The sequence below is a fragment of the Sander lucioperca genome, chromosome 7 (genome assembly GCF_008315115.2).
Source record: "Sander lucioperca isolate FBNREF2018 chromosome 7, SLUC_FBN_1.2, whole genome shotgun sequence".
In the NCBI taxonomy this organism is placed as follows: domain Eukaryota; kingdom Metazoa; phylum Chordata; class Actinopteri; order Perciformes; family Percidae; genus Sander; species Sander lucioperca.
The window spans coordinates 37,860,198-37,877,834 of record NC_050179.1 but is presented as its reverse complement, the minus strand read 5'-3'; the positions used below and the strand labels follow the sequence as shown (position 1 = coordinate 37,877,834).

At 42.0% G+C, this 17,637-nt stretch overlaps 1 protein-coding gene across 1 annotated transcript in view; it reads right to left on the bottom strand.

Moving 5' to 3' along the window:
- Window positions 1-11,430, bottom strand: part of LOC116040215 (cytosolic carboxypeptidase 4) — a 125,380-nt gene extending 113,950 nt beyond the window's left edge. Inside the window, exon 1 of the mRNA XM_031285503.2 lies at window positions 11,200-11,430. Within this exon, the coding sequence (XP_031141363.1) occupies window positions 11,200-11,269 (70 nt within the window). The 5' untranslated portion in view covers window positions 11,270-11,430. The remainder of the gene's footprint in view (window positions 1-11,199) is intronic.
- Window positions 11,431-17,637: the final 6,207 nt, after the last annotated feature.

Sequence of the window (17,637 nt, the reverse complement as noted above, 5' to 3'; positions counted from 1 at the left end):
TCCTTTTTTTCTGTGAAAATCTGTTAAAGTACGACATATTTTACATATATTTGAAATGGCTCTGGTGATTATAATTCCCTGTACAGTGTATGCAGCTGCCTGTCTGCAGTCCCCGCGCTGACTCACTCAATGTCCCGTCCACAGCACTATCTGATTGGTTACACATTATGAGTAACAGCTAATCAGCCTATCAAAAAAGGGAATTACCAACATTGATTTGGACGCCTTGCTGTGTCTGCTGTGTATCTGATGTGTATAGTTCAGCTCAGTTCTTCTCATTAGAGGTGATGACAGCGAGCTCTCTGTAACATCACTTCAGAGTGTTCGATACTCGCTAGTGGCATCAAGTCCATGTGAAGCCCTGATCCTGATCAGCTCTGAAACTACCCAGCACAAGCCTTTTTAGTAGAAATGATGAGCAGTGCGTGGGTGTGTTTGTATGTGTAATGGAGACAGACTGGGTCAAGTTGAAGGACACACTGATCCCATCCTTAATCCTAACTTTCAGTCAGTGAGCTCACAGCCAGCTTTCCAGCCCACATGAACTTTACAGGGCTCTCGCCTCATCTCACTCACACGCACGCACACACACACGCATTCAGAGATGGAACCGGTTAATAGGCCTTGTTATTCCCTTCGGGGACAGAATGTTAATCCACAGCTGAAATCACACACACACTTCTGACAGACAGGATTCCCCTACATGGCTCAACACACACACACACACACACACACACACACACACACACACACACACACCATTTCCTCAATAATAAGGGAAGACCCTGTTTGTTGCTTCAGCTGCCAGGTTATTTCACTGCAGACAACATTGAGGGCAACAGTCTGCTGCTATTTTAAAGCCAAACACAGTTTGTCCTTTCAGGGAGTCACGTTGTCAGAATGTACACTCTAGCTTGTTACAGGGAAATGGGGGTTGAGGGCAGCGGCGAAGGCAGAACCCCTCTGGAGGCCGAGTAGGATGGCGAAGACCCTCTGGGGGCCGGCGGCGAAGGCGGAACCCCTCTGGCGGCCGAGCAGGACGGCGAAGGCAGAACCCCTCTGGCGGCCGAGGAGGACGGCAAAGGCAGAAACCCTCTGGTGGCCGAGCAGGACGGTGAAGGCGGAACCCCTCTGGTGGCCGAGCAGGACGGCAAAGGCAGAAACCCTCTGGAGGCCGAGCAGGATGGCGAAGACCCTCTGGGGGCCGGGCAGGCAAAGGGCCAGCTTGGCCTGAACCAGGCGAAGGGACAACTGGGCTGGAGCCAGGCGAAGGGACAGCTGGGCCAGGGTCCGCCAACAAGGTAAATGGAATAGGGACAGGGACAGGCAACAAGGCAACAGGAGCAGAAGTCGGCCGGGCTGCTGGATACTGGAGGCGGGGGCCGGAGGTGGGTCAGTCGGACCAGAGTCGGGAGACAGGTCAGCTGGGCCAGGGTCCAGCAGCAAGGCAACAGGAACAGGAGTCGGCCAGGCCGCCGACAGAACACTGAAGACAAGGGTCGGCAGGGCCGCCGACTGGACACTGGAGGCAGGGGTTGGCCTTCAGAGACTCTGGAAAGCGGGTCAGCAGAGACTCGGGAAGTCCGATCAGCTGAGACTCTGGAATGCCGGTCAGCGGAGAATCTGGAAGGCCAGTCAGCGGAGAATCTGGAATGCCGGTCAGCGGAGAATCTGGAAGGCCGGTCAGTGAAGACAAACTTGACATTTTCAGCGTGTAGCTCCCTAGCTCGAAGTTTGTTGTTCCCCGAAGAGAACGGCGTTAGACAGAGGCAACACACAGAGAGAGGAACATCCGGCGATTATCCTTAAAATGAACTGCCGTTGATCCAGACTACTCAACTAGTTAAAAAGAACATATGATTTGATTAAAACAATATATCCACATATTAGCATGAAGTCAACTGTGACACCTGAACACTACATGTTGCAGTTACTCTGTAAGAGTGTGTAAACTAGTCTGCAAGCCAGCACACAAGTCTAAACAAGTAGCTAAAAGTAATGAAAAATCCGTTCAAATGGTTACCTGGAAGTAACTTTAATGGACAAACGTTTGAAACACTCACTCAGTTGCCCAGAAGGCTGACCAAACCAACATTAATGTTGACACTTTAGTTGTATGAATAATTAACAATATCCACTTTTATATAATGAATAGTGTTGTACATTTGTAACATAGGTTAATAGTGGTTGATGCCACAGGGCTGTGGGGGGGCAGTGGTTCCAAACCTTTCTGTTCCATGGTCAGGGATCTAAGAATAGAAAAGTGATCAGTATGTTGTTTCTGTCCAACTCTTATATACAGTCATGTGAAAAAATTAGGACACCCATGCTAAAGTTGACTAAAAAGACGAATAAAAAAATCATCTTTAGGTAATTGATCTTAATGCCTTATTTTAAAAAATGAGGAAAAATCCATTCTTTAAGGACACCAATTTTCTTTGTGAATGAATAATGTATCGTAAATAAATAAATGTTCTTCCTTAAAATACAGGGGGCATAAGTAAGTACACCCCTATGTTAAATTCCCATAGAGGCAGGCAGACTTTTATTTTTAAAGGCCAGTTATTTCATGGATCCAGGATACTATGCATCCTGATAAAGTTCCCTTGGCCTTTGGAATTAAAATAGCCCCACATCATCACATCCCCTTCACCATACCTAGAGATTGGCATGGGGTACTTTCCATAAGATCATCTCTCAATGCAAATCAAACCGGCTATTAGGCTAACTGAAATAAAACCATGCCAATCTCTAGGTATGGTGAAGGGGATGTGATGATGTGGGGCTATTTTAATTCCAAAGGCCAAGGGAACTTTATCAGGATGCATAGTATCCTGGATCCATGAAATAACTGGCCTTTAAAAATAAAAGTCTGCCTGCCTCTATGGGAATTTAACATAGGGGTGTACTGACTTATGCCCCCTGTATTTTAAGGAAGAACATTTATTTATTTACGATACATTATTCATTCACAAAGAAAATTGGTGTCCTTAAAGAATGGATTTTTCCTCATTTTTTAAATTAAGGCATTAAGATCAATTACCTAAAGATGATTTTTTTATTCGTCTTTTTAGTCAACTTTAGCATGGGTGTCCTAATTTGTTCACATGACTGTAGATATTGTAGCGATGCACATTGCAGGCTCTAGAGGCTGATAGTGGGGCTTCTGGTGCCCTGATCCTGAAGTATTTCTGCTTTAACACTGATGGGATGGATATCACACTGCCATTAAAAACATGAAGCACAGGAGGCCCTCTGTGATGAAATGTAGCTATAAATCAGACAAACAGAGAAAACAAGTTGGAGAGAAAGACACCTTTTTCCTGGTTGGTTGATTAATGGTGCAGAGCCTTTCTGTGTGGAGTATACATGTTCTCTCCCCCAGACTTTTTCTATGGTTCCAACCAGTAAGCCTAAACATACACACAGTTGCCACATGGCTATAACTACTGCAGTGTGAGCCTCCCTCACTTCATGTTCATACTGGTTAGGAGAGGCGGTTATTCAACTTTTTCTAAACGTTTTGTCTTTTCCATTTCCATCAGGGATTGTGATGTTGGAAACACCTCTCAGCCAAAGGTAGTCACAAGCTAATAACACCTGACGGCCATTTCTTTTCACAAATATGTTGATCACGAAAACGTACATATCCGTCTCACCAAGTGAATATTGCCACGTAGATGTCCTGAATACGTAAATGCAGCCTGCAGACACTGCTGAGGGAAAAATGCACTCTCTCTCTCTCTCTCCTTTCGCCTTGTTACTCCTTCGCCAAACATCTGAATCAAGAACTATTTACCATATTGATTTCTGTTTGCACAACAAACTATACAGGATATGCAGTATAACTGTATTAATAACTAATGCAGAATTCTCATTATTATAAAAGGGTGATTGGTGTCTCAATGTGTTGATTCCTGGTTGTTAACTATTGGCCAACAGCAGGTTCCCCTCAGAGCTGCCTTTGAACCTGCCGTCTGTGTGCTAATAATACAGAGTGTGTGAGTGCTCCATGAGGACAGCAAGGAGAGCGTGTGCGTGCACAAGGTCACAGATCCGCTGAGTTATCATGTCCACCTGTGTCACATAAACACACACACACACACACACACACACACACACACACACACAAACAAACACATACACACAGGAACCATACTTGCACAATCTTGCCCTCAAACCCATTTTTTCCACTAGCGTGAGACTTCTCCGTGACGTTATCATAGTAACATGGTGTGTGATCAGCAGTGTCATGGTAGTGACCGGTGAGCTGAGGGTCAAACCACTTTACATTCCAGTGCAGCCAAGGAATGCTCGAAGAGCAAAAGTCAGTGTAACACACATTTCCCTTTTTATTCTTCCTGTGATCCTAAAGCGCTAACTCAGTCTGAGAGCATTAACAGATCCGTCCCAAACATAGATCCACCTCATTTTGTCACTGGACACAGCAGAACCAAAACTTTCTGTTGCTCATATAATCTCTAACATTATCAGACTGTAGGAAAGCATTTTGTGGCCAGGAATGAACCAGATATGCCCCAGGTAATTCAGTATTCATATTCAATTATAGATATTTTGGCATAAACACTAACACATCATCACCTTCTCAGGTGACATGTTGAACTTGTTAGCAAACAGCTGCCTGTTTCCACATGCAGCAGTTACAGAGCAACATGATCATTCATCAGGAGTCTTTGTGTCTGTGTCCACCTGATGAATGTCAGTCCAATATTCTCCCTCTTTCAGCTGTTTTTAGTATCCTGAGGGAAACTTCTGTCTCTGTAGCTGCTGAATACTCCTCTGTGTTCACCAGCTAGTCTCTGACTGTCAGTCTGCTGCTGAGCAGGTCCACTGAGTTCATCAGAGCTTTCTAACTGGAACCAGCTGCTGCTGCTACACTATGAGAGCTATGAGAGTGAAGCAGAACAGTAAAGTGTGCCAGACCAGCCCAGTCTCATGGCAGTTCGTGAAATTGTTACGTTATTGAATCTATTGATTCGTGAACAGGACACGATTATGTCGTTTTTTTCGTGTGGTGATTACAAATTTTAATTTAATATATTTAAATGGGAAATATGTTTCGTAATCACAGCACGACAACGGTAGGGAGTAGTATGAAAAGCAGAAAATCCGCGCAGGGAGGTTGGTCGGGTGGTGGATGGGTCAAACAATACAGTACTTTCACCCCGGATACCGGGGATCGTGTCCGGCATGTTGCAGTTCCTTTCAGCGTTATTCTCTTCCTAACCAATACCGAAAAAATCGTGACCTGTACACAAATTAATAAATCAAAATAACGTGACTATTTCACGGACTGGCGTGAGACCGGGCCAGACAGACAAACAATGAGCTGACACAACAAAGCTCAGTAAATGTGTAAATCTCCCGCAGGGGAGACAATGAAGGCTTTTCTTATCTTAAAACCCTACATCAGGTGATGATTCTCTGAAGGATCATCACTCTGAACATTTGTCATATATTGTCACATTGTCCTGTGGTACATTGGTGTTATAAAATATGAATGGGTGCGATACACAGTCCTCCCAATGGTTTCACACTTCTTCACTGATCAACCAGTGGCGTAACACGCCAACATGTGCTGCAATGCTTGGCAGGGAAGAAGAAGAAGAAGAAGAAGACTGCAAGCCAATAAAATATATGAATGTGAACAATGTTTCATGAGGAAGGAAATGCATTCAACGTGTTTGTCAGAGCTCAAGGACACCCACATGACAACACTAAAGGTAGAGCTCTGCACATGTTTTCTGTTAGTCAGCCAGCTGTTACAGTCTATCATATTAATAAAAACATGGTTCCTCATCATGTTTCTACTAGTGTTGTTTATATCTTTCACATTTACATGAGATACAAGTCTATACACAGACAGAACTCAGGGCACTGCTGGGGACAGGATTCTTCCTCTGTTTCTTTCCTCTCTTGTGTCACCATGTTTTGTCCCTTGACAGTCCTGCTCCAGAGTGGAGGTGACCTGTTACATGTCATTCCTGCAAGCGTGTATGGGGGAGAAAACTTCAGAGACAACTCCAGAATATAGAAAGTCATTAGAAAATATTTTCTACAAATCAATGAAAGATCTCTTCATTGATGGAATAGTTCCATTGATTAGTCTGCCACATTAGTCTGTCACAAAATCAATTTTTCAGATTCCTCCAAATACGCAATTTTATTAAATCCAATACATCATGCTTCCCCACACTACCTAACTTTACCACTATGGAATCTCTGTTCACTTTTGATCCTTCAGCTAAAGCAGCAATATCCTTTGTGTATAATTATTTGTCAGGATTGCAGAAAACCTCTCTAGTCCTTCTTAAATCTGCATGGAAGAATGACTTGGGTCTGGTTATATCAGAGGATCAGTGGGAAAACACTTTGAAGAAAGTACATACAGCGTCAATATGCATTGGACAAGGGCTTGTACAGGTCAAGGTTCTACATCACCTTCATTATTCAAAAGTAAAACTTGCCAAAATATATCCTAATGTAGATGCTACTTGTGATCGATGTAAACAGTTTCCCGCCACGTTGGCACATATGTTCTGGATTTGTCCTAAAATACACAATTATTGGAGGTCTATTTTCCAGACTTTATCTGATGTTGTCAGAAAGACGATAGATCCAGATCCTTTAATTGGTATGTTTGGTGTCTTTGGAGATGGAAGTCCTCTCAGGGGAGCTAACGGTACAGTGGCAGCCTTTATAATGTTATTAGCATGAAGATTGGTTCTCCTTAACTGGAAAAACCCACAGCCTCTGTTACAATGCAGGGAATTAGGAGGACCCAAACGCAGAGAGCAGGCAGGCAGGAGAAAGTTTGAGTTGAGGATTTATTTGACCAAAAAAACAAGATAGTGATAAACCAAGGGACTCCTGAGAGCTGCAGCAGGCAAAAAACTAATTCCAGAGTGTAGTAAAAAAGAACCGGGAATCCAAAAAACGAAGGAAGTACAAAAACCGGGGAAATACAGGAAGCACAGAAACTCAAACTGACACGGGGAGACACGACAGGAACAAACACAAAATGATGAAACACATCAGGGCGGGGCAGGACAATCAGACAAGCCAGAAAACCAGACTACCAAAATAAAGCAGGAAACAGAAACATACACTACTCAGAATAATACACAATCAAAACAGGATAAACAGAAACGTACACCATCAACAGAATACTACACAATCCAAAATCTGCCTTTAAATTTGAGAAAATATGGCGTCCCTTCATAGTCTATGCTTAATCTAAGCTTTAAATCGCCTCTAATGCGACTATTAGTCCCTAGTCATTGTCATTATAAGTTTATTCAGATATTTATTTATTTTATTCTTTTTTTACACCGCATCAATTAATCCTTTCATATTGAACTGCTAAGCAACTATTATTATTATTATTATTATTATTATTATTATTTTTCATTTTATTTATTGATTATAATTTATTTACTAATGTATGCACATGTATGTATATATGTATGTGTATTTTCATCTATTTTGTGATTTATTTTTTCAGATTTTCATTATTATAATTTTTTGTCTTTCTTGTTTTTCCACCTTAAAAAATGATTATTTGCATTGTACTGATCTGTAAAACTTATGTGTTCTGAAAACCAATTAACACAACATAAAAAAAAGAAAAAAAAAACTACCTGTGAAATGTTAAAACTATAAAAATGTTTTATTTACATTTAGCAGACTTTTGTACAATTAGTACCATGACACCATGGGTGTACATCTCATCTAACAGTTGGGGGGGACAATAAACATTTGGGGGCTTTTCCCTTCATTATAGAGTGACAGTTGATAGACAGGAAAGGTGGGAGAGAGATGGGGGAAGACACGCAGCAAAGGGCAGCAGGTCGGATTCAAAGCATTTCCATAAGCACCCATTCTTATAAAGATGTTACCAAATTGTCTTGATATGAGGACTTATTGTACTTGGCGTTTTGGTGCACTGAAAAAGGATCTTATGTCTGTTTTTCTTTTCTCTGTCATTTTATCTGGGCAACAACAACACAAAACGTCAGATGTCTAAATATGAGTTATATTCATAGGTTCACCACACGGTCATATTATAATTATAAAATGATCTTGCATCATCCACATAAATATTAGGTTTCGTCTTGGACAGAGGATATACAGTATATTTAACTGCAGCAAACCCACTGACCAGCCACTTAACATCATGTTGAGCAAAACACAACCTGTAGATCTTCAATATTAACCCTAATATCAGTTCACACACGTTAGGCTTATCGCCATGTTAACGTTAGTTGTATGGGTGCATTTCTATCCAACAAGCTATTGGATGTGTTATTATTTGATTAACTATAGATAGACGGAAACGAAGAAGATAGATGGAAAAGAAATAATAAAAAAAAAAGTGTAAATGTGTGTGTATGCATGTATGTATGCATCTGTGTCTATGTGTATGCATGTGTATATGTGAGCTGTAGGTAGGTAGATATACGGTGAATGTGTATGTAAAGATATATAAATAAGTGAAGCATAAAATTGTTTTGTATTTAACTAAAGGATAAAAATAGAGAAAGGAGGTAGGACCAGAAAAGCTTGTTTATGAACTTCTTCCTACTTCTTTTTGAACATGGGAATATCTTATTTGAATTACTTACAATAATTTTGGTAGATTGTGCTGAGAAGAACATGTATATATATTAGGGGTGTAACGGTACGTGTATTCGTACCGGACCGTTTCGGTACAGGGCTTTCGGTACGGTGCACGTGTACACCGAATGGCCGAACGCAATCTTTTGAGTGCGGAACATAGGTCAATTTTCGTGTTTCCACACGAACATATTAAGTGGCGGAAGTCTCCGCGTTCAGCGCAAATCCCGCCCTGCAGCTGATTCTAAAGTTTTCATTGGTCATGTCAATATGTCAATCACTGTACAGATTGCCTACACCAAACACTGATCTCTAAACCTACCCGCCATCACTGTAACCGAAACCAATGAAATCGACTGTTGTGGTTTGGGGAAAAAAATAAAAATCACACACCGCGTGCTGTACAACAACATACACGGCACGCTTTAGCCCAGCCTCTCGCTAGCTAGCGTCATGGCCAATGCAGACAAGCCCATAGACAGTACGGACAAGCCGGAGCTTGAAGAGCCACCCATATCATTAAGGTCTCCTGTTTGGGAACACTTCGGTTTCCCAGTGAAATACGTCAACGGACAAAGACTAGTCGATAAGACGAAAGCAGTGTGCCGACGTTGCTAACGCACTTGAAAAGGCATCACGAGAGTGTGAACATCACTACTACAAGAAAAAAAAGACCGTAATTCAAACGCAGCTCCCGTTGGCATTTAAACAGACCTTTGCTGGTAATTCCGATAGGGCCAACGCAATAATGAAAGCAATTGGTGTTTTTATAGCAGCTGATCTACGACCATACTCGGTTGTTGACAAGCTGGGATTGATAATGATAACAGGATATAATTTTTTGTCTAGTAATTTGAATGTTGCATTCAAAAGGGGAGGCTAAGAAAATACACACTGCTGGGTGTTAGATTTTTTTAAAGTGGCTTTTTTTGTTCTAAAAAGCCTTTTAAAATGTCAATGACGTCATACACATATACGGCCAGAGGTACTGCTTTACGGCCAGCTCTGAGTCACTTCCTTTTTCCTCTCGAGGCATTGACAACACAGCTAACAGGTTAGGGTCTCCCTGTCAATACACGTGCTAGAAAGAGGTTTGCTAATGTTTTAAAGACCACGCCGCAATATTCATTCTGACATTCTGGTTCCGCTTCGGATGCCGTCAAGCGGGATCTCCGATCGTAATCAGTCCTTCACTGACCAATCAGCATTCATTAGCAGAATGCTAGCGTCTTATGGGCAACAACGACTCAACCCGTAAGAAATCAAAATGACATAAGTACTCGTTCATTCAACTTTCAACCTATAATCCATGTTGAACTTGCAAAAACTACAATCAAATCTGAGAGTTCTCAACGACAATCAGGCGAAAGAGACAAATTTATCCGTCTAGCTCCATAGACTCCCATTCATTTTGCACTCGCCTGTGATCACGCCAGTGGAATTCTGGTGGAACTGCAACCAAATTCGGTACAATGGGGCTGAATAGGGAGTGGAAAGGCTTTCCGTAGACGGGCTTTGGTATGGGTAAAGCAGGCAGTGGACAAACCTCCCTGGGATTTCCACCTATGCATGACACACATTCACCGCTATACAGTGCAATGTCATAGTATTTGTACAGCACTGTATATAGCATATAATACACGTATGAATATACGTATACGTAGGAAAAGTATGTTTAGAAATGTTGAGTAACAGCACAGCTGGCCGTCAGAAAACAGCTGTTAACATGTGTCTGTCTGTCGATCTGTCTCGCAGGGCTGAAGTGGAAAAGAACTATAACAGGATCTGTGCTACGACTTCTCGGAGCTCTGCTTATAGCAACTTAACATGATACAGCCCCCCCACTATATAGTGTGTATATACATATACACACTATATAGATCCTAAATGTCACACTCATTTAAATGTTAACAATTATTCATGCATGCATGTATGATCAGCATGAACACATCTCTAATGTGTCATTAGACTGTTGGATGCTGCTCTCTGCTATGCCTCTGATCTGATGTGACATCCCATCACTTTGTCGGGACACAGAATGGCCCCTCACATTCAGGACATAACACAGTCACATAGCAGAGATAGCAGTGCAGTTAGACATCGCTCTGCTTCTCTGTGACAGAACAGCCATAAGCTGTGCCACATTTCTGTTTGTGATTCTTTGCATTCTTTCTTTGTCACTCAGCAACAATGTGTCAGTTTGTCGGATGTGTCAGAGGATTGTAATTATGAAGATCCCTTTGGGATTATGACTGTCAGGTGAAAAGATTTGTAACAGAACCTCAGATTAATATTATATATTAAAAAAATGATTTTATTTTATTTTTTTAAATAAACACAAAGAATGCTCACTATAGGGTTATATGATAGTTTAACTGCAACTAAATGTTCATGCTGAAGTGACTGCTGCCAAACTCCCAGAGGCTGCCCATTCAATTCTGCTGCTCTCTCTCTCTCTCTCTCTCTCTCTCTCTCTCTCTCTCTCTCTCTCTCTATCTCTCATTCTCTCTTTATATATGCCTAACACACATAGACACATACACACCCTCAGACTCAGCCTACCTGTCCAGCTGCCCTGCAGCTCTCTCAGAGTTCCATTCCAGGTGAAATTACTTCGTCCGTAAGCAAACATTCTGACTCTTTCCACTTGTTTCTCTGCAGGTATGTCTGTGTCAGATGCAGAGGATTCAGTGTAAAAAGTATGGGCAGGCACTAATTCCTTGTCTTCCCCTTTCACTGGGAGCCAATGTGAGGGAACTTTGGTTGCTGTGAGTGACTGCAGGGAGAGCCAGTGTGCAGGCAGCACTTATAGCACCTGGCTGTGCTTTAAACATGACCCTGTGCCATTGGTTAGCAGCCCAAATATGTGTGTGTGTGTGTGTGTGTGTGTGTGTGTGTGTGTGTGTGTGATTCTGTGTGTGTGTGTGTGTGTGTGTGTGTGTATGTGTGTGTGTGTGTGTGTGTGTGTGTGTGTATGTGGTATAAGATGAACAGAGCGCTGTGTGCATGTAAATCACCCCTGTCAACAGTGTGGGACACAGTTTCCAACCTGCTGTGAAACAAACTGTGTGTGTGTGTGTGTGTGTGTGTGTGTGTGTGTGTGTGTGTGTGTGTGTGTGTGTGTGTGTGCGTGCGTGCGTGCGTGCGTGCGTGTGTGCGTGCGTGTGTGTGTGTGTGTGTGTGTGTGAAGGGATTCTAGGGGTCTCATGTTGCACCCCTGCAGTGCTACATAAATAGTAAATAAGTCCAACCAACATGATATTTCCTTTTGTCTTAACTTGGCTGTTGTGAAAGGTATTTACTCAAAGTTGCAAGATTTCACCCTCCATGTAAACCCATCCCATAGTTGTCAAGATATTTCTGTTGGGACCAAAGTGTCAGACAGACTGACTTACTTACTGAGCAGCTGACTCACGTCTCCTCTGCTGCTGTGGCTAAACGTGCTGACATCAGGACGTTGGTGCTAGAGAGGGGAAGAACAGAGCCTGGCTATTGGGTCTTTCTTACTGCCAAAAAATGTAATATGAATTACTGAATTATTTTTCGCACACGCATTACATTACATTACATGTCATTTAGCTGACGCTTTATCCAAAGCGAATTACAATTAAGTGCTTTCAACTGTGAAGGTTCAAACTCCAGACAACAAGTAGTAAGTGCAAATAAGCAAAGCTACAAAGAGACATATGAAAGTGCAGATTCAAGAATTATTATTATTTTTTTTTTTATCCGAGGTGTAGTCGGAAGAGATGTGTTTTTAGCCTTCGGCGGAAGATGTGTAGGCTTTCGGCCATCCTGATATCGATGGGGAGCTCGTTCCACCATTTGGGAGCCAGGACAGTGAACAGTCGGGATTTCGTTGAGTGATTAGTTCTCCCTCGCTGTGAGGGGGCAGCCAGCAGTTTGGCTGATGCAGAACGAAGTGGGCGGGTTGGGGTATATGGTTTGACCATGTCCTGGATGTAAGCTGGGGCTGATCCGTTCGTGGCCCTGTATGTAAGCACTAGTGTCTTGAAGCGGATGCGGGCCGCAATTGGTAACCAGTGATGAGAGCAGAGGAGCGGTGTAGTACGCACACACACACACACACACACACACACACTCAGCAGAGAATGCTGCAGTGACGTTAGCTCCTGATCTGTTTCAGTAACGTTAGGCTGAAAAAGCGCGCATGCAGGCTGAAATTCACCGTGGTGTTCTGTGGGGATTCAGATATGATCAGAGGGAAAGTCTGCAAGCCACTCAGCTGATTTAAACAGTGCAGGTTTATATCCCTGGTTCCTTTAAAAGGTCTCCTGGGAAACTTCCTGTCGTGGAAACAGTATAGGCTACAGTATATATCAGTGGCATGTATACTATATATATATATATATATATATATATATATAGGTTTATATGCATTAGGGGTGGAGGAAAATCCAGGCAAATGCCACAGGACCAAAAAAACAGCAGCAGTGTGGAGTTGAACTCTTCCTGGGGCTGAGGACCTTCTCAAACGTTTGCTATCATCTGACAGATGTTATACAAGAGCAAAACCACATTGGAAAATATGAAGCAATGAATCACTAACACATATTTTATTGGCCTTTTGCCTTTATTTAAACAGACAGATACACAGACAGCAAATCCAGAGAGAGAAGGGGATGAGACGCAACTTAGATCCTCAGCTGGATATACGGTGCGAATCTAAGTAAAGGATCTGAATACTATGTTCTTTGTATCAGTGTAGCACACAGGTGTATTTCCTTCCCTCCACTGACATGTGGTGGGTGGGGGGTTACCTGAGATGTTTTCTCCTCCCTGACACCCGGGAACTTTGGAAGTGTTGCACACACACATATCAATATCATAACGATAGCGAGTGGGCCACTGGCAGCTGATGAAGGAATTTTAAATCCTCTTTCTTTTAGAACTCAGTACAGCATGTGATACAGTAGACCAAATCATACTCATCTAGAGGCCGAACCTCTGGCTCAGATATGTTATAGTTTCTTCATCTGCATCAGAAATTAAATCTTATCTTCTGCCCCCTTGTTATGTTGGGTCCTCCAAAGTTCCCCTTAAGTCCATTCCAATGCTCCCTTCAGGCCTTATCACTCATAAAATATGTTTCATTGCTATGCTGATGACACTCAACTTCAGCCAACTAACTAGAAGCAGTGACAGACCTGAACCCAGAACCCCAACCCAGTGGGTAAGTGGAGGTACAGAGTCATACTGAGACATACTTACCATCTCTGAGGCTTAACGGAACATCCTCTTGGTATGTGAACCATGCTCTGGTTCTGTCTCACGTTGCCAGCAGCTCACAGTTTAACTCAACAGGTACAGGTTGTGTTCTAAATTTCAGTCTGAAATTAAGATTAATGGGGGGTAAATCTGGAGATAAATCCAGAGATGATTAGTGCAGGGTTTAAAGGATTTATGGCACAAGGTATCATCCCCAAACTACAACAGAGCGCTACAACCAAGGGGGTAAGCTTCTCCTCACAACCCGTAGATCCTATGGCGCCATTTTGATGCTAGCAAGCACTCACCCCCCGTTAGCATCCCATTGACTGCCATTCATTTTGATGTCACTTTGACAGTGAATAACTTTACATCTGAAGCGTTAAAAGACTTTCTTTGTCCATTGTTTATTTCTAAAGAAACACGACAATGTATAAAAGGCTCCATTACCTTGTACCTCACGTTATGGCTCCGTAGCAGACGTTTTTGTAAAAATAGGCTAACGATTGTGTCATAACCATGGGACTTTCTGTTGCATAGTAGAGGAATTTCGACTTACATTAGCTGTTTAAGTTTAATTACTAATGTTAACTATCATTTTAGTGATCAATAATTAGCCTGTGCCTATGTTATCTCCTTACATATACCTACGCTCTCCGTCTCTGCAAGATTGGGAATTATTGAGATTTCTCTTGGCACAGCTACCAGAAGACTTCCAACTTTCAGACAGGTTGCTCACGGCACATTTACGTCGTCTCTCTCAGTTGGAGGCTTCGCAGTAACGCTCAGCGCTCACCGGAAAAGTGCTTCTAATATCATTCACTGGTCTCCGTCCAGAGCAGCGGGGTCTGTTGGTCCATTCTATATACAGTCTATGGCTACAACATCAGAAAGATTTTTGTCCTGGTGGTTTCCAATCCTGCTTGATACATCTCAGTAGTTTAAAGTTACTCAGCAGCAAAAATAATTCTTTCCAGTGAACCAAGGTGTGGTTTACAAGGTTGCTGAGCAACAATGTTTCTTACTAAACAGGTACTGTGCATCACTCAAGGTTTTAATAACGATGGAGACATTTTCAAGTGCTACCATTTGGTTTCAACATATTGGATGCATAGTGAGAGTAAAATGTGTCAATGAACAATATTAATTTAACATGTCAGATGAGTGTTTTTTTCATTCAGTCAGATGTGCTTATTTTTCATTCTAAGCATTCTTAATCATGACATGTTAATACACATGTTTAGTTATCTAAGCATTAGAAAGGCTGATAGATAAAGGAGATTAGAAAGGCAAAAGCAATTCATAGCTCTTCTTCACTCATTAAACTTTAGTGTTTACTTGCCCTCTTCCATTTGCACACTCCACAGCCAAGAGGACACGATTAATACTGCCTGAAATAGTCTTTGGTGTAACTCAGTCCTGAGTGAAAATACCCCTGCTTCATCACTTGAATTGGATCCTTTTGAAGTGGATCAGATAAAATGGCGTGTGTGCCAACTCTGAAGACAGAGTCGGGGACAACAACCCAGGTTAAAACAAGATTGTGTATCTGTAGCCGGAACATGCATGGTGAGGTGTAGGTAGCTGTATAATCATGACTGCTAAGATTCAGATATGTAGTACAGTACCGTGCATTATTTAAATAGGCCTGCGACTTTTAAAGATAGCTAACAGACATGGATAGGTTGCCAGCAAAATGTAGTGGCCTTTAATTGACACATAGTGAAATATGAAGGCACATTTTCAATATACATACAGGTTGGAGCAGAGCCTCAATAGAATCTTCCACTGAGTAAGGATTTATTGTTCCAAAAATGGATTCATTGAAATGGATAAGCCCCTGCTAAGGTATTACTATCAGCAGTACTGCTATGATCACAAATTACAATTATGGTAATAACTAAGTTCCCACTTTCTAACTTTCTAACTCATGTTTTAGTCCCAAGTAATAGGAATTGTATTTAGACAGGGACAGGACCATTTAGCCTTATATAAAAACAAGGACAGATGCATTGTACCAGTTTTAAGCACAGCTGCTATTTTCCGCCCGTAGTCCCTTGGCAGGTAGATAGAACAATACATTAATAACATAATCCAATGCAAATGGAATACAAACACCAGGTTATACAATTTTAAAACATCGTTCACGTTTAAGTAATATAATTATCAGGGACTCACTCATTCCCACACTCTAAAACCAGGTTTGGTAATACTCCACTCTCTTACTGAACTGTCATACTGTTGGATGCATTCAATAATAATCTGAGTCTGTCAGCGGCAAAAACAGAACTTTTAGTGGATGCTAACTGACGCTGAACATTTGTCCTATAGGGTTACATTGCAGCCTGGTTCACAAGTGCGGGTTACAGCGTAACACTTAATACTGGACCAATTTGAAAGATTCTTGTTCCCATCAATCACTTAGACAACAATGCATGGGAAAGAAGGTCCAGGTTGAAAAATACGGACCCTAGCCTTTAACCCAGGTGTGAAAGTGAGTCCCGCTCCCTGATGGCTGGAGAGCAGCTCTTCTGACGTGTGCAGCTATCCATCAACGCTGAGTGTGGAACATGAGCTTGTATTGAAAGCCTCTGCACTTGGCATGCCGTACATGGCTGAAATAGCACTTTCCAAAAGGTCTGAAACACAAGCTGCTTCCCAGGCACACTGCCCATCTCTAATCCACACAGCAGCTAACTATCAGCCATACTCTGGACAACAGCATGGCTGTCTGCACATACACAGGAAGACAAAGGACCAGATTTTTTTTAAGTGGCAAGTAATCTAAGAGAATTTGTCACATTCACTAAAGGATTTTTTCTATAATTTTCCCTGTTGAAGGAGTTACATATGCATAGTCTTCCTTTCTCCAAACCTAAATAAATTTGGAGTTTGTAAAATCAGCTGCTGTATAATGGAATGTCTTCTGCTGTCCATCTCACCTTCACAACCTCCCATTTTTGTCATGGACCTTGTCACGGACTTTACTTTAGCAAGATGTTTCTTGGTATCTAACTGCATCTCAAATTCATCTTAATGCATCTTAATTCCTGACATGTTGACAGCTGTAGTAATATGACACTGCTGATCTTGTTCTGTTTTTTGTCTGCTGCTTTCTGACAGCAGCTGTTCAGGCTCTGTGGTGTCAGATTGTTCTTTTTACTCCTGGGTGACATTTGTGTGAATGAAACTTGCCCCAAAATGTGCCTTATGTAGCAATTTTAGTTTCACATATGCACACCTTTTTATGTACATTCATTCATTCAGCAATAGACCTTTTTCACAGCAGACACTTTTCAAAAACAAACTTTTCAAAGCAGGAAAAGCACAGTTGTAACATTAGCGGCCCCCTCCAGTGCTTTTTGACATTTGTAGGTCTGGTGAGCAGGGCTGCAGTGCAGGGTAAATAATAACAATATATTATAATAATAATGGGGTTTATGCATGATGACTGGGCTAACATCTATGCGACACATTTGATAATGTCAGAAAGAAGTCTTTTTCTTTGTAATTTATAACTTAAGTTCAGCAAGGGAGCTGTGAACGCTTGCAGGCAGATTTGGTTTAGCCATCTGTCTATGGCTAAACAGAGACACACACAGGGGATGTACTCAAACCAATTGTAATGTATTCAATTACACAGGACGTGGTGTGGAAACCAGCAATGTTAGCAATGAAAGCAATGCATGGGTGTGTGGCATGTGTGCTGTGAAAAAGGTGCAAAAGAAAATGATGCAAGGTGGATGTCAGCTGAAGGAAGAGAGACAGGAC